We start from the raw sequence: 26,498 nt of genomic DNA, 5'->3' as shown, positions 1-26,498 counted from the left end.
GAAATCATATGAAATCAAAACAAATTCAAACCTTTTTCCCTGAGAAGAACTCCCGCACACTGCAAGTCCTGCAGCAGCCTGTCTCCACCAGCTACGGCCACAGGCTTTGCAGAGCCTCATCCACAGGTTAGAACGGGCAGCTGAAGCAAACAGTCTCGAAATCTGGCGACGCTGTTCACACAGATCCTGTTGAGGAGGTGAGCAGGATTTTCAAATGCCAATCGGGTGGGAAACTTGTAGAGGAAACGAGTACAGGAGCAGCACAGGCTGCAAAAGGCTAAACCTAAAAGGACCGAACCGTAGGATAACCACAGCCACAGCGGCGGGGATGGGAGTACAAGGGGGAGGGTGATTAGTAAAGGAAGGCCCGTTTAAAATGGGAACAAGTCTTAGTCCTACCTGTCAAGTTCTGTCTTTCACTGATAGAAGCTATGCTTTTTTCTCAGAAGCATTTTTATTAGACCCCCAAAACTGCAGACATCAGTACAGGCAAGATCATAGCTCTGGAAAAGGGCCAGCGGAGTTCAAAGCCCCCGGTTGGAAACCAAAGCAACGCTGACAAGCACTGAGGGAAAATTTATGAGGTCCCGATTGCTAAAAGCGTATGTCTGGGATATAAAAAAGTAACAATTATGCCACCCACACTGTTTATTCTTTTCTTATGTGTGGAGCTTTGGGCTAGCATGTTGAAATATAAAACAAATAAAACAATCTGAGCACTTTTTAGATAGGATTTATAGCATTCCTGGGCTGACATTTAGTATCATGGCTGGCAGTTGAGCATACCATTCAACAAGCCACGTGCCTCTATAAATGTCACTATCTGGGCTCAAACTTGGTTTATATATAACTCAAAGGAACTCCTGTTCTCAGTTCCCGCCTGTTTACAGGGAGCTTTCATGGCACACAGCGCTGAAAAAGGACAATTTGTAGAAAATAAAGGTTAAAGTCTTGCGTGATTTATCTTGTTTGGAAGCAGTGGAAAGGGGCACAGTGAAATCTGCATTCCAGTAAAGATGCAGGACTGCCCACAGAATAAATTGGTGCTGGCTTGTGCAACCAGCAGCCCTGCGAGAAACACAGAGAATGACCCACTCGCAGTGAAGAGCAATGGATCACCAGGTGGGGTGGCACGTGGCCTTAGGTTTTCACACCTGGAGATTCCTGAGCCTTTCACAAAGCACCAGAGCTGCCCAAAAGGGGCTCTGTCTAGCTGCAGGGATTCTTCTTCAGTGCAAGTACTGCCAAAAGGTAGTCATCCAGCCACATCCATGGTGGCAGGCAGAGAACCGAGCGTGGCAGGCAGAGAACCGAGCGTGGCAGGCAGAGGCGTGTCAGGACTGCCATGTGTTCACACTGCACAGTCAGCCACACGACAGCACAGTCCCAGAAACCGTATCTCCGAGTGCCTCCATGCTCATCAGGAGAAATGAAGACAGCACTTGGAGACAAATCTCTGCCCAAGAGCACCTGCAGCAGCAGTGGCTCCAGCACCAGCTGTATAAAGCATCCTTGACTCTGGCTATATGCTCCATCAGCTGCATTAGAATCATGGAATAATTTAGACTGAAAGGGACCTTTGCAGGTCGTCTAGTCCAACGTCCCGCTCAAAGCAGGGCCAACTAGATTAGGTAGGTCAGGGCCTTGCCCTTGTTCATTAGGATGAAACACACGCTGCCAGAGGTAATCCGTCGCCTCTTTAATCACAGAGACATATTACCTAGACGTGTGCTCCTAAAATAGAACATTTGCCACACAGTCTTAGGGTGGAGAACCTGTTGGGCAGCAGAAGCCATTGGTAAATTGACTGCATAGCCTTATATCACAGTGGAGCATAGAGAGGGCTCCATCAAACTCTCATTCCTTTGCCAATGCAAACCCAGCAATTTCCTGCTTTACAGAGAAGAAAAAGTGCCTGTTTCCCTGGGGCCTAGTCACACCAGAGACCAGGGAAACCAGGAGGTGAATATGTTGAGGTAGTGCACAGAACAACCGGGGGTGCTGCATGTCTCTCTCTAAAATCTCCATATGAACGCTCAGTTCAGAAAACTAGTATTTTGTAACAGGGACATAACAGACATTGCTTGCTTTAATGAAGCTCTCTTCCACTTGGCAGAACATGCTGGCCTGACAGAATAATTTCTTACCTGGATTTAAACATTTTGTTGTCTGAAGGTATCTGGTATCTTTCTGCAACTTAGCATCAATTAAACTTCAAATACTGCAAAGAGGAGGGCAGCTAAGCCTACGCCCGTGTCCTGATTTCAGCCGGGATAGAGTTAATTTTCTTTCTAGTAGCTGGTATAGTGTTATGTTTTGGATTCAGTATGAGAAGAATGTTGATAACACACTGATGTTTTCAGTTGTTGCTAAGTAATATTTAGTCTAAAGTCAAGGATTTTCAGCTTCTCATGCCCAGCCAGCAAGAAGGCTGGAGGGGCACAAGAATTTGGGAGGGGACACAGCCAGGGCAGCTGGCCCAAACTGGCCAAAGGAGTATTCCATACCAGGTGATGTCATGCCCAGTATATAAATTGGGGGGAGTTGGCCTGGAAAGGATCACTGCTCAGGAACTAACTAGGCATCAGTTGGCAAGGGGTGAGCAATTGCATTGTGCATCACTTGTTTTGTATATTCCAATCTTTTTATTAGTATTGTCATTTCATTATTGTTATTATTATCATGATTAGTTTCTTCTTTTCTGTTCTACTAAATTGTTCTTATCTCAACCCATGAGTTTTACCTTTCTCCTTCTGATTCTTTCCCCCATCCCACTGGGTGGGGGGGAAGCGAGTGAGCAGCTGCGTGGTGCTTAGTTGCTGGCTGGGGTTAAACCACGACAGCCTGTCACCTAATGCAATGAAACCTAACCAAAAATTTAGCCTTCTGGGAATGACAAATTGGTGACATACAGAATGAAAATCATCCTGATAGCTAGCTGAGCTCTGCCTGACCTGATCTTCCTAACACACTCACTATTAAAAAAAATTAAAAGTTACATGTACATCATTCTTGAAGATCATGGGATGAAAAATGACACATGATAGAAATCCCAAGGCACAACTTCTGGCATGTAATGGGAAACACTTTTTGTGTTTTGTTGCAGAAGGTTTATAAATGGTTGTACTCCACTTTTGAAGCTTTTTCTCTACAGTTGACTCTTCCTATGCAGAGAATATAATCCTGCAGGCAAAGACTGGGTGATGGTACATCAACTGCAGAAATGAGTTCTTGCTTGGCACAGACAAGATGAGTAGTCTCCTTTGTACAGCCATTATTTGAGCACATGGGAGGAATGAAGCAGAAATTTCTAGAATCATATGAATTCTAATATATAACATAAAAATGTCCCATGCTAACAATAATCCTGGGGACAAGCCCTTATGCTAAAAGCAAGATTGCTGTAGATGAAACTTCACATCCTTCCTGCAAGTGAAAGGAGCAACACATACAGAAGTAAAGCTCTTGTACACCAAGAGCTGCAAAGGAACTTTGTGAATCTTACAACCAAGGTTTGCTACTCTGAAGAAAAGGCATTCTGTCATTCCCTGAAATAAACAGAAACAGGGCCAAATGCAAGATAAACGTAGAAGCAGGAGAAAAAAGCGTCCTAGACTGCTAACAAGGGCTTTTCAGAAAACTGCCAAAAAGGGTGCTTGACAGAGGTTACAACATCAGAAATCAGGAGTGTAGAGATCTAGGATCTTCTCCTCTCAAATGCTCCTTCCTTGGATGCTCATTTGGCCTAGGGAATCAAGGTGATGGTGGGTCCTGAGATTTCTTCTTCCTTGAGCCTGACTGGCATACATACTCTGTCAGAAGGAACCCATGAACATGCCAACAAAGTGAAAAATACATCTATCTTTACTCTAAAAATGTTAAAGCTTTAAATGTTAGTCACTCAGAGGATGGTCCAGCTGAGCCCAATATGATCTTCTCATGGATCCAAAGGTTGCTGTAGACCAAACCACAGTATGTAATAAAACCTATAGAAATGTCTTTTGCTATCAGCTTTCCTAGGAAATGCTGGACTTGAAGCAGCTCTCCAACACCATCAGAGAGATTGCACCAATTTAAATCATCACACTTCACAAAGAGCTTTTAGTACTACAAAACTCTGAACCACAAACCGATCCAACAAGTTAGATAAGTAATTTCTTTCAATGTCACCCCTGACTGTCTCTCTTCCTGCCTTCTGGCTCCTGTAGCAAGTCAGGCACATGGTGAAAAAACGTTTTGAGCCAGTGGGTGGCATCCAGTATTCTATGCTGGATGTGTCGTTGATAGTTTGAATATATCAGATATTTTTAGCTACCGTAAGCAGTTCTAGGCAATCAAGTATTGTAATCAAGAGCACACAGAAGCTCAGCTATATCAGTTCTGTCAGGATTTTAAGGATTCAGGTTTTGCAGCTCTGTCAGTTGATGTGCTGGGATAGTACGAGCAGAGTTGCTCCCTGCTTTGGTGTAGCACAGCCACCTTCAGAAGAATGATCCTCCCAAGAACGTCCCCCACTGGGCTCAGCTTAGTGCACAGTTATTTCAGTAACAGTAGCTTTCTGCAAGGCAACAGGAAAGGTAGCCCTGGCTGGAGATACTCAGAGTTACATGGTGCAAATCTCTGGGCTCCAGCGCGCCACGAAGCCACGCGACTTTGAGAAACGACCCAGAGATGACGGGCAGAAAGACTACAGAGTGGCCAACCCTTTTAAGACCGAGCAGGAAGCCGACCGACCCCCCGACTCCCACCCACCCGGGGGAGCACACCCCTCCGCCTTTCCCTCCCCCCCGCCACTTGCGGAGCCGCGGGCCCCTCCCCGCTGGCGGTTCAGCACCGCGGACAGCGCCGCGGCCGCTCCCGCCCCGCCCGCGCGTGGCCCGGCACCCACGGCCGCGGGACCGGCTCCGCCAATGAAACGCCGGCGGGGGCGCCGCGGCCACGCGTGTCCTGAGGAGAGGGAGCTGCGGGCGGGACGGCGAGAGGAAGAGGAGCCGCTGGGGGAGCTGCGGGGCTCGGGTGGGGAGCGGCAGGGCTGTACCTGAAGGCGGCAGGCTTCGGCTCCGCCGTAGTGGGCTGGGTTTGGGACCGGGGGAAAAACGTTACCCCACAAACGACAGTAGGAATCTAGGAGAGAGTTAGAGATGTGGTCTGAATTGCCGTGAAGGAGAAAACACGGGCTCTGCATTAATAGCTCGCTCTCTTCTCCCTAAACCTGTGTCTACCTGTGTGCCCCCTCTTCCTCACTGCCACGTTTTTATCTGGTCTCTTCTATCTGGCTTTCCGGTACACCCATAAAGAGACAATACACCTGCACCTCTCATGGATGGATCATTGAAAAGAAGGTAAAGTTTGATGGCAAAGCTTGAGACTGGAAGGCACGGGTCTGCTGGCTGTGCATCTGTATGCTAGGGTTGAGCAAATAGTTTCGGGGTCAGGAATCTGCTTCTACTTTTCCCTGCAGTAACACAAATTGAATGACTGCAGGTGCCTTTCTCAACCTTCAAAAGCCAGTATTTCCCTGTCTAGCCTTTTCTTCTTCACCGATATGCTCTGTCATCTTGGAAAAGCTTAAGAACGTGGGGGTCACAACCCATCTCCTTGAAACCTCCAGAGATTCCTCCATTCATCTGGTTCTCCCATGCTTAGATCCTTTGTCAGTGAGATGCCCCTTCTTCTCTTGTGAATAATGAGCCACCTGCTTCCCTCAGCAAGCAGAACCTACCAGACACCTGCCGACACTTTGCAATCCAAGCAGACACTGATTTCTCATGTAGGTTCTCCTTTTATACCTCCCCCTCCCACACAACTCTATAGTTCACGACAACACAGAACGCTAAGGTTCATGCTTCAGCTTTTGGACTGCTCTGAGGAAGTGACATACCCTTGCAATTGAAGCTAACGCTACTTCAAGCAAGCTGTAGTTTCCAGAGTTAGAAATTGCACGGTGGTAGGACTCATGCCTAATGCTTATTGCTTTTTCTGCTCATTTCCTTAATGCAAAGCCTAATTATCCTCTGTCTGAAGTGGAGCCACTTCATTCAGGATTATTGCCATTATCACATTTTGAACAAGTCAAACACCTGCCCTCCTAATCATCTCTGCCCACATAACCTAGCCAAGCTATTCTGCCACTGCTAATCCCAAATTCCCCTGCCCATCCTATAGAAAGACCAGCAAGACTGGCCGGAAAAAATCCTGAGCAATCTTCTCTGATCTCCGAGCTGACCCTACTTTGGGCAGCAGGTTGACCAGAAACCTCCTAAGCTCCCTTCTAACCTGAACTATTCGGTGGTTCTAAGTTCTAAAGCAGGCACAGTGATAGAAATGGATAGAAAATCCAGCTCTGTAACATACTCCCCCCATGGGTTACATGTTTCCCTTCTTTAGTGTTTTCCCCTACTTCTAAAGGGTAGGCTAATGGTCACCAAAAGCCCAGGATCTGGAGACACAGCCCCCAGGGGCTCGCCACATTCAGTAACTCATAATCACCACCTTACCTACCTTTAGGTCCTTCTGTTCAGCAGATTTCCAAGCTGTTCCTGCTGATTGCCTTTTTTCAAGGTCCTACAACTTTGACGTTCATAGATTATCTTTCATAGCACTCACTGATGAACTGCTGACCTGAATGCAGCCTGACAAGTTTCCCAGATGCTGTAGTATCATTTACTTGGCTTAGAGCATCACAGTAAAAGGCAAAAATAAAAAGCACAAAAAATGTCACGATAGATGGTGCAATTAAGGCATCATAACACACTGTAAAACAGAAGAGCTACAGCTCAGCTCCTGGGCAATGAAAGACTGTAATTACTGTAGCAAGACAAAGAGCATGCACCAAATTACTCATGTTTCAGAATCTCTCTTATGTACAAGCATCAGCAAAACTGACTATACACTTGCACACAATCAGCAAACATGAAGCGGAGACTGACTTTTTGTCGCCAATTACTGTTGTTTATAATCCTCCTGAGTGTTTCTCTTTCCCCTCCAAATAAACCCACCGGGGGTGTACTCACATGAGCAGAATTACCCACCCAACCTGGATGGTTCGTTTCCCTGAGCTTGCTTTATAAGAAGGAAGCAGGCTTTGCCAGAGGGTGATTTAGAGCATCCGATGGCTTAGGAACACAACTCTGGCTATCCCCCAGTCCCCTACAAAAGCCTAACAAGATAAGCCTCCTAACCTAAATTAGGTGCTTAAAATCAGGTGGTGTGCTTATTTTTTCTTTATCTCCCCATTAGCACTGCACATACTCACCTGTGTGTCTTTAAAGGTCATATCCACAGTTGGTGATTTTTCCCCCTATTTTTCTTCAACCAGAAGGGGGATATTACAAAAAACAGTAAGAAAATGTTATTGTACAAAATTATATTGTGAAACAGAAACCATTCAGGAAAGGATGAAATGCTTCCCAGTGCTTTAATATGGCTTTGGAAATTCATTAGGTTATGAACTGTTAGTGTCCTGTTAGGCAATCTCCTGCAGCAGAATAAATCTTGGACTCAGGCGTCCCATAAAACAAGTGACCTTGAATGAAAGCCACAAAGATGACAACAAAATAAACTAGCACATGCCCTATGACATTAAGTAGCTGGTGCTTTTTTTTCCTGCAGCGGTACTGTCATGAAGTAAAATCTGGAGTTCAGTCAACTACAACTCCATACACAAATGAAAAGTAAAAGAAAATTAAATCTTTCCCTCCCCGCCCCCCCTAAAATGAGAAACAGAGCAAGAATATGAAGCTACAAACTGAGGGTTTGCTGTTTATAAACAAAGCAATACTCTCTTTTTCTTGTCATAGTTAACCTTGGATTTGTCTGCCTTATTTTTACTGTACCTTCCCCAACCTGCTGTACAGTTACAGAATTTCATTCACTCAGGATTTGGGCCCTGACTCAGTAACTGGGCCCTGAAATGCTGAAAAAAACCTGCTCAAAATCTATTTGAAAACATTTTAGACAATACTGTATCTAAAGAAAGAAACAGAATAATAAGAGAATCTCATGATTAATAATTCATGCTTTGTGGGAATATCGATGGACAGAAAAATCCGGCCTCATTCCACAGTTCTTCCTAGTTCACCAGATCACAGCCACAAACCCCCAAGAGGTACATATGCGAGAGGAAGACAGAGGAATCCAGAATCACAATTAATTGAGATTATTTCTTTGTTTATAAAAAGCAGAAGCTGAAGATCTAAGGCAAGATCCTGATGCCCTGGAAGACCACTGCATCCTAAAGCTATAGAACAGACAGCAAAGCGAGAGGGTAACAAAGCCTAATCAGAGCAGGCGGGAGACGAACACAAGCACTGCCTCACCCTTCTGTGACAGGCAGCCAGGCATCATTTGCAACCACAAATAGCTGCTACTTCAGCCACGCAGTGGCAGTGGTTTTTCAGTATGTGTATTTTTTTAGAAGAGTATCAATCACTAAGTAATAGAAAAATCCCATTAAACAATCAAATGTGCATTCGCAGCAGTTGGGAAGCAACCACAAGAACTAAGGCAGCCTGAGACTGTGCAGAAGTCTCCCTCCCTGACAGAATGACCTTTGGCAGCCAGGAAAGTCCTTCAGATCCTCCAGCCTGGTGGCTCAGGCAGCCCTGGGTTCTGAAATCAGCCATACTTACAGATCAGAGGAGCACAATGGGAAAGTATTAGCAACCTCCTTAACTTAGTCCTACCTTCATGAGATCAGTAAACCTTTTGATTAACCATACAATGGCATAAATATTCTGTAACTGAACATCAGAAGTAGTAATTCTTCCTCGGAGCAATTTCCATGCTTGCTCTTCCGGTGAAATCAATGCTCAGGGGACTTCTTGTGCATGGACTCTCCCTTGGCCAGGTTGTTTTTTTTTCCCCCACAATGACGCAGACAGATCCCATCAGTCTTTCTTCAAAACAATAATACAAATTGAGCTAATCATGCTCTTCACCCTAACCGAGTTGATTCCTGTTTGGCAGAATTCAAGAACTATGATCCTTGTTGTACTGAGGAACTAGACTCCATGTATCTGTTTAATCTCGCTTCATGCCAACACATTTGTGAGTGGTCTACACATAGAAATGGATGGTGATAGCTGGTTCTGTTCAGTGCACATTCTGATGCGCTGCGGTATTCTCCAATTACTCTTGTTGTGGTTTTGTTTAACCCCCTGCATCCTCCGGAAAGATACTTATGGCAGGAGGAAAACATAACACAGGATATGCTTTCTTCATACAGACATAGCTCTTCCAGAGCACAGCCACAACTGCTTCTGAGGTCTGAGGGTCAGCCCCACAGCTGTAGGCAAATCTCTACACAAAGGTGCTGCCGTTGGGCTCCATTATCGCACTTTGCACAACAACCTGTTGAGGCAGTCAGGTGCAAGGCAAGGTATATTGTGCTAAAAAGAACAGTACAGATTATTTATATTTAATAGAGTAGGGAGACTTTGAAGCTGCTTAAGGCACCCTTACTTGTTGCAGTTGCATACTTTGCTCTACAAGGTGCCGAGAGATAGAAGACCAATATCTTGAATAAAAAATAAAACATCCATTATTCATATACTGATATGACCTTTCCAGACTCTCCCGATGTATTTTACTCTGAATCTCATTTATATGACTATGGAGAGTTTTCCGGATGTGCACACAAATCCATGTAGCATGAGCTCTGCCAGAAAAACCATAAATTCAGTAGGAAACTGCATGGGATTGGTTGAAGTCCCAGTGATTTAATCAAACAGGTAATTAATTCATTTAAATTATTCATTTAACATACCTGATAACAAGAGAAAACACACACTGATCATCTTTCACCCCTGATGGGGACCGACCAAAAGAAATTACCCTTTTAAGAGATTTGGAGTTAGAATTCAGCTTAAGAATGCGATTGTAGCTAAAAGAAGATCAATGCTCTGTCAGAGGGCAGAAGGCGGCAAAGGAGCCATATATTTACTTTGGTAAAAAATATACTTTTTAGAGTCTGTTAGAAGCGGCAATCACAACCTACAACTTCACAGCCAATCCAGCATGTTTGTAATACCTGCGGAGAGGCTATACGCTTCCCAACACCCTGTTACATGGTAGAGATGATACCGTGGGTCACCTGGAGTTCTGCTCCCACATCATCAGGTTCACTTCAAAGCCTCAAGAGGAATTAGCAATCGGGATGTCATTCATCACCTAGCCAAGAACCATTTTTCTACAGGAGAGCTCATCATACCAAGCAACCCACACAAGATACAATTAAACAATGTCACTGCTAGACAGATTAAAATTGCAGTTCAATAGAGGAACTCACTGTTACTAAGCAATTTCATAAATTAAGTATGTTCTGGCAGAGCTTCTCTGGAAGCTATTAGCAGTGATCCAAACACTAGGACCTAGCAAATTTCTTGGGCAAAATCCTGGCTCCATTAGAGCCAGTGGCAAAACTCCCAGGCACTTCTACAGAGCCAGAATTTTAATTTCTCGTGCCAGCTGCAACACAGTGCTACAGCTTTGGGCAAACTACATTAACTCAACCTCCCCAGTTATAAAAATGGGCCACTAACCACTGCTCTTGGAGATACCGTGGAGGATTCACAGAAGTGCCCGGTACAGAAAAGAGCAAGCATTATCAATCAGTGCAATTTAGCAAACAGGCTACTTCAGCAACTCACCATCAGGGAAATACCACACTGATGCAAATACCAGGCTTGCAGTTCCAGCAGGATTAATCTCTTGTCCTGTGGAGGCTTAGTAAAACTATCTTCTTTATGAATTCCACGCACAGAAGACTGGCCCAAGCTCTGGTGCAATCCTCTCTCTCAGGACTGCAAGATGACTATCCTCACTAGCCTGGTATTTTGAGAATTGTATTTGGATGATCCGTAACAATCTTATCTACATCAAACGTCAGTTATGTTCTTTTGCAGGCAAAGCGTGCATGTGAATAGCTGCCTTCACAAGTCTGAGATTAACAAACACGCACTGCTACACAAATGCACATATTAACTCCGGATAACACACACATTTGTTTAAAATTAATTCTGGGGTGTTCTTGCAAATAAGTTTTATGGCTGTATGAAGAAAGGCTATAAAATGAGATTGGGCTCCTTGGTAGGTGGCATGTTACATTTTTTTTAAGAAATATTATTCCTCCCATATAAATGCACAACAGATGTAACATTCAACCTAAGCAGTAAGATTTATTACTATTTTTAAAGCAAATTCAGCACAGCTTAAGAGAACACTGTACAGAATTCTTTAAGCTAGGAAGAAGTTCTTCTGGTCATCGATGCATGTTTTGCATTTGTCAATTCTGCCCTCAAAGACAATCCACAGTTTAGTATTTTAGGCTTCTTACAAAGGTGATGATCCTGCAATTCAATCTCCTAATGAAGCACATAGTGGTCTCCCTCTAGTCACTGCAGGCATAGGCTCATATCTTTGCTTTTAGCATCAAAAGAAATCTGCATGGCTTCTTTGGTCTCTTTCTGAGCCCCAAAACATTCCAGGTGATTTACATTAAGCGTACTACCAACAGCACATGCAATCAAAAGCAATTTTCACACATTGTTTGGCAATGAAAAAAAACGTTACAGCTGTGATTAAAGAATGGAGTCTCTCTTATATTCACTTCTTTACCTCATGCACTTTTGTATAAATATTTATTGTTTCATATTTTCTTCAGAAGCCATAGTTCTTCTGTTTTCTAAAAATAATCTGCTTATGCATAGCCTTCTCTTTTCAAAGCACCATTGTTCTTCCCTTCGTTAAGTTAATTTCCAAGATCTCTGTGCACGGAAATTAGTGAAAGAGGGATATGTGCAACTTTACTAACAAACACGTTAAAAATATCTAAAAATAAGGAACAATTCTTGGATAAACACTTTCAATGGTAAACAGTCCTGTGAAAAACCGATAGGCCTCCATGTCATGTAGTAATTTCATATTTTGCCTAAGGGCAGGAAACCTAAAAATTAAAACACATCTGAACATAATATTAAAATCTCATTTCAAGAAAACATTCATTTTTGTTGCTCAACAGCTTCAACTGTCAAGTAATTTTTTTAGTTTTTGCATTTCACTTCATCTAACATAAACCTGGATGGTCCAGCAGGCAGCCCCTGACCACCACTCTCCATTCACCTCGGGTGAATCCTGCAGCTGACACTGTTGTATTCACACTGGAGAAATCAACGAATATGAAAGTTCATCTCCTACCCCACCATGCACATAGCCAAGCACTTAAAATTGTCAACCTCTATACAGCCTATAAAGAGAGAATCCCTGCATTAATATATGGCTTTCACCACATTGTTCTGATATGGACAGCTACCAGCTTGTGACCAAAATTGCTTTCTGATCTCAAGTTCAAAGCATCACATCAAATTTGGGGCTGCTGAAGCACATTCTCTTCCTGGAGAAATGCATGGGACAAAGTTCTTGGATGCACCTCTAGAAGATCCAGGCAACATCGGGAACACTGCAGATCTGAGATCCTATCATATGCATTGCCTCATCATTTAAATGGATGCTTTTCCAATTCATCACAGTTACATATGCCTGCAGATTCTCTCTGAACTGCTCTTCCCCAAAACTCTTTAGTCAAGGAGTGGTTCATCAGTTAGCTCCCTAGACATGGAGCACTTTAGGTAGCCCTTTAGTAGGAGGTATGCTGACAATCTTTAAGAAAGGCTGTAATCCCACCGAGTGTCTCCCATTGGTGACTGCACATCAGCCAGGACAAGGGGTTCCCAGACTTTTTAAAGGGATGCATCTGTTTTCTGCCAGAGAAAAATCACACTAAGTCTTCACCTCTCATTAATGGCTGTCAGATTCAGGGTACTGATATCCATACAGATATTGCATATTCTATTTGAAAAGTATCTGAGTGCATTTGCAGTGAGTATTGGGATTAGATCCACAGGCCAGGGAAGTTTCTACCCATCTAGCACACAAAAGCACTGCTTTAGTTCTCTTTCATTTTACACTGGTTTGGTTTGGTTGGTTTTACAGAAGTAGTAGCAGTGGAAGAGGTGTCAAAAGCAAGCAACTTGACCTGTTCATATATCCTCTTTACGATATGGCTTTATGCTAAGTCTTTCTGGTATCTGGCATAGTGTCTGGCTTTCTTTAACACAGTGGGAACATCCATCTCTACTGTATCCCATCCGTTTGGGGTAAGATTTGACATCCGAGAGAAAAGAGTGCTATTTTCACTCATAAGATCAAGAAGTTGATAGCCATGCCTGCTGTATGCTTTGCTGCGATGAAGGAAATATGATTCTCTGTCCACCTGCAAAGATACAGAGTCTCTTGGACTTGAAGAATGTCCTCAGTCGGAGACAGAGATCCTTGAGGAAGTGACCACCAGACTGTCAAACATTATCAAAAGACTGACTAGGGCATATCTCAGAACTAGGACTGGATACTCCATTACATAAGTGCATTTTTGCCTATCCTTTGAGCAAATTTCAGTTCAAGGCGTGGGGATTTCAAAGTACCTATATTAAGAAGTAAATCACAGAAAGGCTCATCAAACTGCAGGCACAAGTAAGGGGTTTTTGTAGTTCTGCATATGTCAAATGAGAGATGTTGTTCTAAAGGTAGAAATGCAATGGATAGGTTGCACTGCTTCAAGAACAACAGGATTTTTAAAAAAATTCTTCAAGCTTTACCTTTTCAGGTATTTTGAATATCGCCTGAAATATCTGATAACATAGTGGTTGGCAAATGGAAGGAAAGGAGGGAAGAAAAAAATGCTGAAAAGTATTCTGGAAATAAAAGACAGTTAATCATTCATGTTGTCTACAATTCCTTTGGCTCACAAAAGTCTCAAGACATACTCTTGCTTCATAGTAAAAAAAAAAAAAAAAAAAAAAAATTCCTCTACTGTCCTACCTTCTCTCCTCTACAATGTACAATGGAATCCAGAGTCCAGAGTCACAAACTGCCTGGACTTCACAGGCAAAGGGCATGTCCTAAAGCAGTTCATTTCATGCCACCCTGACACCCCACAGGCAGCCTTTCCCCCTAAAGCAAAGAAGCAAAGAACCTCACAATATCATTTTGTGTAACATTCTTTACATATTTTGACTTATACTCCCAAAGCACATTTATTTCAATCAGACCGTGCATATGTGGGTTTGGGGGCATTGTTGGGGTTTTTTTAGCTTTTTCCTTAGCTTGATATTCTGCACTCTTCCTGGAGCTAGACATTTTGATTCAAGATTTTGCTTTGTAATGAAAGCAAACCAAGTACTTCAACTTTGAAAGAGAGACCAAAAAGAAGCAGTCAAAACATGTGGTGAGTCTTATTTTCCTTTAAAGAGTGACAAATCAGCATATTCAATTCAATACCCAGGATCAGTTAATTTTATCTGAAAAAGAAGCTTATCATGTAAGTTAACATTTGCTATGATTATAACCTACATAATGCTTATTTCCTGTGTAAAGCCCCCATAGTGCCCATACAAGTCACCTTCACACTTTAGGAACACGGGCATGGGGCAACATAGGTCACTGGTTATCAGCCTTTGTTTTACTTTACAATACATTCATGATTCTCTCTACTTCCAATGGCAAATACATCATGCTTTGTTGGCTGACGCTAGTATCTGATATTCTATCATTACCTTGGCTTCAAAGTGAGACAGTGATGCACATTTGTGTTACTCTCCCTTTAATGTAGTACAAAGCTGGACACAGCTCAGAAAGAAATCCCTAAAATCCATTACCTATTTATGATCATGTACAAACGGATATTTATCATGTTAAAAGAGAACCATATGTTAAAGTGGAGGCTAGAGCCCAATAAATCTTTTTGGATGCAAACCCTTTTCAAAAAAAGGAATAAAATAATTAACATTTGCTTTTGCCAATAGAAACATTTGCTCATGAATCTCCTGGGAAGGGAAGGGCATTTAACCTTTTTACATGCCATCCCCTCAGACATCTCTGACCCCCACTGCAAAATAGACAACAAAGATTCCCGACTCCACACTGCTGATTAAACCCCTTGTAAGAAACATCTGGATGAAATTTTCTTGGCAGTTGATTTGAAAAGAATACAACAAGCAGAACTAGGGAGCAGCCATAGTTCAGCTGAGTGACACAAAGATGATGCTATGCAAAAGCAGATTTTTCCTTGAACACATTAACTCCTAAATATTAGCTTGTGACTGTGCTAGCAACTTCATTAGCAGGAAAAAAAAAATCCTTCTTCTACTCCACATGCCAGTGCAGAGAAGGCAAATGGGCTTTTAAAGAAACCCAACTCAACAATCTCATTTTTTAAAATAAAATAATAAAGGGCTTAAACGGTTTACGTGCCTAATACTTCACTTGTCAGGTAAGAGAGAAGCCGTCCATGTCCTTAACTTCCAAAAACCATTTCTTAAATTTGTGAAGGATTTCAAAACTTCCATGGTTTATGAGAAACTCACTAACTGGATGTAATGCCTTCCTACTGTCTCAGTCAATACACCCCAAGGCCTAAATTAGCAAAAGTGACCTAAAATTTTCATGCCCTGATGTTCAAAATAAAGGATGCCCGAGCCCTCTGCTGCTTGAGCTTAAAGAGCCTGTCCAATGCAGCTCAATGTATTGTTCCCTTTTGGAAATACAGACCCTGGAATTCTCAGTTTTCCGTATGTACAACAGACCTCAAAGTGAGAAATTTTCACTGTTGCTATTAAGTGAGTAGCAGCAGTGTAAAACCTACATGAACCAGCCCAACTTCACTCTGCAGCTGCTGGGGGGGGGGGGGAGGGAGGGCATGGGGAGGGGGGGAAGAAGCAGCATCAGAGAACAGCACCAGAGAGAGTCTGACACAAGAGTGCAGGAAAAAGGAAGGCAGCAGGGAACCTTCTGCCCCACAGCTGCCAGGCTGAGAAAATTCCAGGGGATGGGGCAAGGAACAGGCAAAGACACTTTGGCCTTTTCCAGAAGCCAAGGCGCAGAGCACTTCAGATGTATCAGACTGAATTATAATTACTCTGACATACAAAAAATGAAAGCTTCAGCACAGTGTAGGGCCAGCAATCCATAATTCGCTCCAGTCATTGAAAATTTGATGGGGGATGGGAAAGACTTCGACTTTTCAGTTGGGGCACTGCTCTAAAAGAAATACATTATCAGTATGTGCTTAAAACTGCTTCATAAATATTTTTTAAGTCATAAAGAAATTAACACATAGAGACAAAATCTGGTCTAAATATTTTATCTCCAATCCAAACCTCACATTGTAAAGCACCCCTACTTATTTTGGCCACACCACTGCGATCCAAATAGATCTAAAGGAGGGGCACCTATTCAAATTAGTACTGCTATCAGTTTATCACTAAATAAACATATTTACAGACACCTTGTTATATGTGTTTCAGTTTATGAGAAACCAGTCTTTGAAATTTAGGAAAAAATCTGGCAGATAATGAAATTTCAGCATGGGACAAGAACAGCCAAATGGAATGCAGACCAGAAATTCAATCACAAAAGTGTAGGAGTAAGAAGAAATAAGTTTGGAGCTGTTTTTTTCTATTAAGATAAATAAAATATTGTAAATATTTTGTACCACATTATTCAGTACTACCACTGGAATGGTAATGAATGAATAAAACCAGAAAAGACATTTATAGAATCCCAAGTAAAATCCAATATTCATCAAAAATAGTGGAAATAAAAAGTTGTCATGTAGAACATCTACATGCGAGGGCCACACCACTTGTCCAGGCAAGAGGTAATATCAATGTGGATTTAGGGTAGCCACCTGCCATGTGTGCCATCATAACTCAAGCGAGTTGATTTCATGGCTAGGAGAAATAATTTAAGACTACTGCATCAAGGGAAAATCTGCAATTTTGTTAAGACCCTTTGACGTAACCAGTGTATGCTTTACAACTCCAACAGACACCTCCCTCTACACATTTGGTCTGCACCAAATAGGGAAGATGAGATAATATTCTGAATCCAGCAATGTGTACGCAACCAACGAACAATTAAACCGAGTAGTAAAAAGCAGGCGACTGGAAAACATGGAACCAAGGCTTACAGTGTATCAAGAAATGTCCTTACACTTAAAAAATTATAATGCACTCCAAAATCCATTTGTTCAGGCAATCCATGTACAACAGAAGGCACTGTTATCCATATGAATCTATCAATTCTGCACAGCAAAAACCTGAGAAGTGCAACTCAATTAGATGCAGCCTGGCCCCTCCCAGTCATTCAGGTTCCTTGAGGACAAATGTTTCCTTTCAGTCCATCAAATTATAAAAACACCACAAGAATTTGTACATTACAGTAGCTGGTTAGAAAGAGCATTCTGGTGGGGGAAGCACACTGCTATTTTCCAGAAAACCTTCAGCAGCATTAAATCACCCTCCCCTATCACTCAGAAGTCACGATGATTTCAAGAAAATGTAATGATGAGACCCTTCCCATTGACCTTTGTAGCTGATCCTTCAGTTGCCACCAGGAGTACTTCCAACAAAGTTAAATGCTGTGATCAGTCCTTTGTTGTCAAATGTGTAGCCACTTTGTTGTTCTATTGACTTAGTCTCTAGAATTCAAAAAAGGGAAAGGATATGAAAAATAGTCTATAGAGAACATCTTTGCCAGAGACAATACAGCTCAGCTAAGAATGCAAAGTTATGGGAAAAACTCTCGGTTGAGTCAAAATTTCATTCCCTATGTGCAGTGACAGTAATAAATTACACTCAGATTTTCTCTAAATGCATAAACGCACACACCTCTACAACAGAGCTGAGAAATTAATCTTTTACAGAATCGGTCTGTGTTACACTATTCTGTGTGCTTTTTCATTAAATCTGAATTTATTTTCCACAGTGCAAGCATCCTAAACATCTAAAACCTTACACTGACTGTGAAGACAATGTTAGCAGTTAAAAAGTTATTACAAAACTGTTAAACACATAATAATCTATAGTAACCTTCATCAAATGCCTGGCTGACAGCTAGATATTGCCTTAATTTGCTCTTCATTTCAAATGTCAGATTGTGCAAAACTAGTTCGTACCCTGTTCAAACAGCAGCACATGTCAATGAGAAGGCAATTAATTAGAAGCAACAGTAATCTCTCTGAATAACACACACTTCCAGGCAAGGGATAATATAAGCGCAATATCCTACTCATGCTTCTTAGGAAATCTTAATTAGCATGGAGATTTAGTCTCTCTGCTGTTACACATTAGATGCAGTTCCAACATCCCTGCAACACATAAAATGGCCCCAGAGAAGTGACCCACCTGCAGCATTTCGCCGGTGTTCTGCTAATGTATAAATTTCCTGCAGCTGTTTCTTCTGATCCTCACTCAACGGTGCTGTCAGTGAATGGTACCAGGCTGCATCTCGGCTCTGCACCGCTGTCAGAACAGGAATGGATGAAAAGTGACTATCAGGCTACACTGTAAGTTAATTTCAGAAGAACAAAATGAAACACACGAAATCCCTGGTTGGTTTTAAAACATAATTTGCACTGCAAAACAGGGTCAGTATTCCTGTCAGTTTTCTTAGTACAGAATCACCACTGTAAGAGAGGCAATCCATTTTGGGGAACTTAATTACATCCTCTGTTTTCTGAAACAGAAAGTTAACCATGTGGTGTTATTCATGGACAATGATGAAGTGAATCTTCTAATTTAAAACTCATATCAAAACTAAAAGCAACAGGATTAGTCAAACAGAAAAGGGAGAAAATAATTACCCCATTATGATTTTAAAATCTACAAAGTGACAAATACTTCTATATATAAAAGTCCCTCTAGTGACCGAGTACCACTTATTTAGGCTGTGACTGAAAAGTTCTGAAAGAGAACACGAAGAAAATTAATCTCAGGCTGTATTTGATACCAATTTTTTTTTGCAGTACTTATAAGCCAAAAATTCTTAGGACTAACATTAGAAAGCAAGATCACATTTTCTAGTTTCAGTAATCTAAATTATTACTTCTAACAAAGACAAGGTTTTCACCTGGTGATGATCATAAACATCTCTAAACTATTTCATTGTGTTATATCATTCTGCCAGATAGCCAACATATACCTAGAAGTGCTTGTGTAAAAAACTGGTATTCATCAACACCATTTTCAAGGTCAAGAGGTGTGCTGAACCCTTCAAGAGCAGTCTCTTCCAATGCATCTTCATCCCAGTCATCATCATCATCATCTTCATCCTCCTCCTCTCCACCTCCTCCACCACCACCACCACCTCCTCCTCCTCCTCCACCATGGTTCTCTTGCATCGCCTGGCTCACTTCATTTGTCTCCTCCTCATCACTCGGTATCTCTTCTGCAAAAGCATTGATGTGTTTTGTAAAATAAAGTTTAAAAAGTATAAGGAAACAATGACTTATGAATGAAGAACGATTAATAATCTAGGTTTTGGCTGGAAAGGGGACCCTCTGTTAACACCCTTCCCCCAAAATCTTAGAAGAACTGGAAAAATGAAGCTGTTAAAACGTTTCCTACATTAAAGATCAGTTAAACTTTTGTTTCTAAGCACACCTGGGGAATTTGAAACTGCCACCTTTTTTCTTCTTTCATTTATGCAGTCATTGTGCAATTATAGGATCCAAAAATTTTGAAGAAATGTGTCTTTGACAAAGTGTTCCATCAGTGTGCTTTTTAAATTACGAACAAATAGAGACTTGCATAGACTTCACATATTGACACAAAACAAAGAGAAAACCAGATGTAGACCAAATGTCTGCCTGCTATTCTTCAGAATGCTCCTTTATCTGAACAAACTTAAAATAGCATCTTTCATTTAGCTTTACCTTTCATTCTGCTTATGAAACAACTGTTACATCCTGAATTAAATGCAACTCCAACTTGCAATTCTAAACACTGCTATTTCTTACTTAAGGAAAAATATTTCTGACTTACGATCAAGATAAAAAAACAATCCCCCTCCAATTCCAAACCTTCTGCTTTTCCTGTGTTAATGGTTTAGAAAGAATAAAGATGACTATATCTGCAACAAGCAGGGTCTGAATCACAGGACAGAGATTTGAAAATTACTGTGCTGCTTCTATACTGTATTCCTATGCATTGAGAAGAATTCTGTAATTCCATTACAGAACAATCATGTGTGAAATTTGAGTGGATCACATAATCTGCTTACAACCAATCTAATTTTCAGACCTCAGACCATCTATCTCCTGTTCCAAGTCAAATACAGCCACACATATCTGCCTGCGACGCTGTGTAAAATTCACTCCCCACTATTCCCTCCACAAGGTATTCTTTGATGTTTTTTCTCTTCTGGCAGACACAGCTGTAAGAGGTCTCTCTACTCCAGGAACCTCAGCTGTCTCAAACCCCACTTTGCAAATCACTTTCCATTTGGACAAAGAAGACTTGCTAGGATTTCCTTAAAAGTTCAACCAAACAGGTCTTTCAAATAGTTGGGTACTAGGAACAGCTTCTTTCCAGGAATCAAGAATATAACCAGTGCAGTCCTAGCAAACTCCTGCTGCCTATGTGAGAAGACAAAGCACATTTGCAATCCAGAAGAGCAGACTTGCAAGTTTTATTGTTACTCTTAAACCAATACTACCCTTTCACAAAGTGTTAGCTCTTACACATTGAAACATTTTGACTACATTTTGGGAGGAAAAATCAATTCCTAAGATGATCTTTCAAGCACCCAGTAAGCCGAGCTATTTTCAGCCGACTAATGAGTCTTAAAAATGAACTGCAATTTCTTACCCCCTTTAAATTAAATCCAGACAAAATCCACAATGTGAAAAGGGGAGATTTTACCATTATCTTCTGCAACGTGTTTTTCATCTTTAGCATGATCCTCATGTTCTGTGAGTTCTCTTGAAGCACAAACTTGTTTTAAGCCCAGGAAGAGGAGGAGGATTGAAGGGACAATCTGGGCAGCCACAGCATCCACTGCAGGCGGTCGGTTCTGCAATTCCATTAGGATGCTCAGTCCTATTATACACATCTTTCTGTCATGGAGTCTGAAACAACACACAATTATTAGACAAAAACCAGATTTTCACTGTAAGAATATGTAGACAGCATTAAAGTCCTGGTGCTTGACATGACAGAAGACAATGTCACAGAGACTATGTTCAAAGCCTATTTTCAAAGCTCCTAAACACTTTATTTCCTTTGTTCTGAATGCAAGTTCCCCACTGGAAAGTCCTTCTCCAGTAACAATTAAATACCTTTCAAGCACTGGTCAAATTCCTGGAACAACTGTTCCTGATTACCAGATACAAAGTTTGTAATACTAAATAAATACTGTTTAATAACTATGTAGAATATCTTGCCTTTAATAAAGCATTTGATACAGATTATCATCATTAAATATGATGGAAAATGAATTTGCCTTGGCTTCGATAGCAGTACTGTAGCAGGGACTAAAATAAGCAAAAAGACTATCAGTGAAGAGTAATCATAAGCAGGAATGCACTGAATTGCAGGGTGCATTTATGCAATGCCACAGGGCTAGCTGTATTTAAACATGTTTATTAAGAGTCCATCAGAATGGCTGTATTATACACTCAATTTCCAACACTAACTTGAGACACATTGCTAACTCCAGTGAAAGCAGGGAAATAATTCCACCATATCAAGAATAACTGGCAGTACACTCAAACAGGGAACCTCCAAATACATAGACCTCCAGTAAAACAAACAAACTATAGATAATTGAAGGGAAAGAAAATAATGAAATTAGTAGCAGAAAGCTTTTTATATGAGCATAGTCAGGAAACTAGGTAAGAGCCTACGCTCTTAAAAGTAAGAATTGATTTTCTCTTCCAGAAATAGAAGTTATTTGCAAATAAAACAGGGAAAAAAATCTCTAACTGCCTCTGCAGATATTCTTTGGTTCTCCTTTACTGGAAACACTGGTAGAATTCAACTCTTCTCTATCATTATGGTATTTTGCTATTAAGGGCTTGAGAGGAGCTTGTTTTGTTTGAACTATTCAGTTTGATGCTGACAGCTTCTGTGCAAGCCTTCTGCAGGACAAGTAGTTCCAGCAAGAAGTTCCAGCAAGACCTACAAAAACCAAGCAAACTTCCAGAGCTGGCAGAAAATGGCCATCCTCCAGACCCTCAGTAGATACTTCCAATACTGAATCAGTTTTACTTTGGAATGAAGAGGATACAAGTTGAGAGAGAAGAAACCAGTAAGATGTGCACAGACTGCAATAAAGCTTACAGGGGGAGAGCCAGCTCAATCCACCACTTCAAAAATTGCTGTAGAAATACAATTTTAAAAGTGCTTACAATTTCATTACCAAAGATCCCATATAACATGCTACTGAACTATAATATTCTTTAAGTAATACAAGTGATCATGTGTTACAGCTTTCTGAACTTTACATGTGCTTAAACAAGGCTGGGGATCTGGAGGGATTTCATTATACCTCCCACGTTGTTAGTCCTGTTAGGGCTTAGTGAGGTGATTCCATTCTCAGAGTAGTTGACAACAACAATAAATTATATATGACCACGGGTAACATTATGATCACAGAAGACCTTCCAAGAAAAACAAAGTCAACTAGCATATCAAATGGCATACTTTGTCATGTTGGGTTTGGCTGCTCCATTACATGTTGAAAAATGTTCCAAAATGCAAGTAGGTGAAGAGCATCCTTCCATCACTGGTAACTGCAATACTTTCTCTTCAGAAGGAATGGGGCACAAAAGAGGCCACACAAATCAACCAAGGAAACTGAGTCTTTCACAAAAAAACTTTCACAAAAAACTTTCACAAAAAAAAAATTAGACCCCTTACGCCTGTCAGTTTATTCATGTTGAAATCAAGCTCATCGCCATTTGCTCTCATGCCAACACTGTGAAGACCAAAATCCAAGCTAAAGATGACGCTACCGACGAATGAAGCATAGCTTTTTTGGGAGAGTTGTCCTTATTGCAAGTGCAAAAGGAAACAACTTTCTCTACCTCCTCTCTCTGCCAGCACCGTCATCCAAGTTTGACCAAAGCTCTGTAATCTATGCAAAAGATTTCTATCCTGCATCTTGACACTGGGAAGACATGAGGTTTCTTCAAGCCCCAAACGTATAATGAAGCAATTTCAGTGTACATGCGCCAGAGTAGTTAATGACACTTGGCACTACCTTTTATAATACATTTGAAAAAGCTACCGTTACACAATGCCAACTGCAAAATGAAACACAGTAAAATGTAAAAAAATCTTAGTAATTAGTGGCTTAGCTTCATACTAAATTATGTTTTCTGGACAGCAAACAAAAGTGCAAGAATCAAGCATTGCTGTTTAAAAGGGAGTCATCATTAGAAAGCAGCCCAAATGGCCAAAAAATACAGCATATTTGTCATGCTCCATTTTCAAGCTTCTAACCAGAGAAGTTGTGAGAATGAACACATGTCTTCAGAATATGTCTGTTATTAGAAGGCCCAGCAGGACAGCAGAAATCCAGGCATTAAGCCATCTTTAGTGAACCTGAGCCAGAAGGAGACTTGTTCCTTCCACCTGCCAGCAGAGACAAACAGCAGGATAAGCATCTGCCTTGCCTGAAGTTCAGCATTCTACTATGCCACAGCTGTATCAAGTACCCACAGGACTGGACAAGCAAAACAGAGTTTTATGTCATTTACATATTTTTGTAATGGCAAAGGATGGTTTCAGGACTATTCCTTTGCTAGCAAAAGGCTCATTATTTCAGCACCCTTCTGTCTGCACGAGGGAACTTGGATATGATTCTCCTCAGTGATTTGTGCTTCGAGATCCATACTTATTTGCTCAGCAACACACAATAGTCCTCCCTAACAATCACGAACTCTCCTTGCTCCCTCACTGGTATATGAAGCCTGAAGTGCTAAACATACAACACATGGCAGTGCAATGCACAACTCCTAGGTAAGTCTATTTTTAACAAGCTGCGTGTGGTCTTTATAATCTGCAGGACCTTTTCTTGCTAATACACTTCTTTCCAATATAGGACAAAAAGATCTAAGAATCTTTTGTATTTTAAACCAAGCTGAAAGCATTTCAAAAGGAAATCACTAAGCCTTTCCTTTACTGGTCTGCTGTGCTCCTTTATGTGAGGATCAAGTTGCTTTCTATTACATCAATCCAGTTCCTGGACAAACTGCAAATAATTAGCCATTTCCTTCTAGTTGCAAAGTTGGAACTAACCCTGTTTTCCTATAGAAGACTGGGATTTTATGTACACCTCTGAGAAAAATAGGATTTCTGACTATTTAAACTCCTATCAAATAAATCCCCCTATTCAGCTTCTAAAAAAATAAAACCACTTATTGAGGTTTTTTTGAAGCAAGTTGGATTTTCCTTTCACCCTAATTTCCACAGAAGAATTTTTAGATGAGAGTAAGCCTAAGTCATGCAGAAGTCTCACCCAAATTTCAGCTGCCAGGGAAAAGGTGGAAAACAATAAGGAACAAATGTTTCTACAAATGGCATTTTGGTTTGAAGTTATTGTAGAAAACATTTAGAAATAAATAAATATAATATACTGTGGAACATGGGCATTATGGGCACACATCCACAAATACGTAATATCCACAATGACATGCTGGATTTATGCACAGTCTTACAATGAGTTCTGAGCTCTCCTTGCCTGGATCATTTTTAATATTTCCAATTTCTAATCAGTTTTAAATAGTTTCCATATTTTTAATAACATGGAAGAACAGTTACTTATCTTACCGTAACTGCTTTTCCCCTCCAAGATGTAGTATTCCCATGGATTCCATCTCATGCGTTCACAAGTGCTGCTCAAGAAATACTGCATTCTTCTGGCAAAAACCGTTGGCTCCAGCCTGAGACCATGCAGACATGCATAACCCTACTGCTGGCAGAGCAGGATCTATGAGTACTAAGACTTCACAGGAGCAGAATGACAGAGATTTATGTGCACAAAGCATCTTGAAGAGCTACTGTTACCGGTAAGTCACAGGTTTCCTGCACGGCTGACAAAGAAATGGCAGAAAGATTCACCTGGTCCTTCACACCTGGAGGTGGATCTATTTTGATCTTCTCCAGTTTGTCTAGGATCTGTGAGTGTTCCAACTGATTTGAATTTAAGCCTAAAACTGCCTCTTGCTGGAAAGCAATCAAAGTGTAAACCAAAGCAGCAGTGAATGATGGCTGGTGAGAAAAAGGACTATAGAAATCAGGGTGCCCACTGCTGTCTTCACTGATGAAGACATGAAGTCTGCAGGGGTGGACCCAAGGAAGGGTTTCAAGACAAACAGATTTTGTTTGCATTTCTGTCTTTTGTTGCTCAGTTAGGCCTCTGAATATCTGGCTGCTGTTCCGATGATGACCCTTAGTACCTTTACTAAAACAAACTGTCTTCTAGAAGCAGTGCTGTCCTGAGGGAAAGGGAGGAAGTCCCTTACATCACATCCATCACAGCGCCTGACAAGCAGTACTATAGCAAAAGCCCTACACCTGGAAGCCACATACTGAGGAGGCAGCACTGAAGGAAGAGTCATTTTTAGATTTAAGCAATATTACAGCTATTTATTTCACTGCTGGTAGCAGCAGGTCAAAGAGATATATTTTAATCTTCTGCTGCCATTCAAGTGCAGAGTCTGAGCAGAATCTAGCATCATGATCCCCGTGTTTCATTTTCATAGACTTTGTCAACTTTTGTCTCAGCTCTGAAGAAGAATTTAGTTGAACAGTAGTTGCAGTAGCTGATGCTTTTTGAAAAGCAACACAAAAGAACTGAAAGTTAAGCTGTAGCTCACAAGAGTACTTGAGGTTGGAGTCTAGTCAGATCTACAGCATTTTTCCCATCTGGATCTGACTAGTTTCTCATTGAATGCTCCAGGATGAACTTTTTAAGACTATAAATCTCTTTCATTTTTTATTTCTCTTAAAAAAGGAATTACAAGTTTACCACCTGCAGGGAGTATCTTCTTTCCTACTGTCTCTGTATGCGTTCAGCATTTGATACACAGTAGAAAAAATGACAGCACAAAGAGCTGAATCTCAAGAACTTTGCTCCAGCCATAAAAAAAAAAAAAAAAAAAAATCGGTACACAGAAATCCTAAAATGCCTTGCTCTTTTCTAAAGTCAGTAGATATAAAAATAATTTAGTAATTAACAATAATATTACCACAAGGCATTGGAGAGGTAGACTTTAAGATGCCATTTTTCAGTCACTGGCATTCCACAAGAAATGAAGGACGTTGGGTCCTTTATGCCTTCTTTGTCAACTCAAGTAACCCCTCTAATTGATAAGATGTGCATTTGTGTTAAGATACAGGATGTACTGTAGACATTTTGTATACTCAGCAGGTAGAAGTCAGAATCCTTGTGATCCTATGAACGGTCTGGTTTTGTTATAATGAATAAGAGATTTTTTTCCCCACTTTTTACCTATTTAATTTAGTATTTTTAATTTTTTTTTTCTTCAAGGAGAGACTGCTATAGTAATACCTTCAAATACAGACACAAATGGGGAATCTGCACTGTAAACACCAAAGCAGTCAATTTCTCTTATATCTCCAAGTTGCTTTCATTCT

General features: G+C 41.1%; 1 protein-coding gene across 2 annotated transcripts in view; it reads right to left on the bottom strand.

The window, feature by feature from the left end:
* Nucleotides 1-16,179: 16,179 nt before the first annotated feature.
* The window catches only part of IPO8 (importin 8), a 46,867-nt gene continuing 36,548 nt past the window's right edge, over nucleotides 16,180-26,498 (bottom strand). For both annotated transcript variants that reach the window (XM_069807620.1, XM_069807622.1), the window contains 4 exons: nucleotides 20,757-20,962; nucleotides 19,036-19,281; nucleotides 18,240-18,356; nucleotides 16,180-17,533 (listed from right to left, as the gene is read on the bottom strand). In XM_069807620.1, coding sequence (XP_069663721.1) covers nucleotides 17,436-17,533; nucleotides 18,240-18,356; nucleotides 19,036-19,281; nucleotides 20,757-20,962 — 667 coding nt within the window. In that variant the 3' untranslated portion in view covers nucleotides 16,180-17,435. The remainder of the gene's footprint in view (nucleotides 17,534-18,239; nucleotides 18,357-19,035; nucleotides 19,282-20,756; nucleotides 20,963-26,498) is intronic.

The sequence above is a fragment of the Haliaeetus albicilla genome, chromosome 19, assembly GCF_947461875.1.
Source record: "Haliaeetus albicilla chromosome 19, bHalAlb1.1, whole genome shotgun sequence".
NCBI lineage: Eukaryota > Metazoa > Chordata > Aves > Accipitriformes > Accipitridae > Haliaeetus > Haliaeetus albicilla.
Note: the sequence above shows the minus strand (reverse complement) of the source record. Positions and strands in the feature narration are given on the sequence as shown.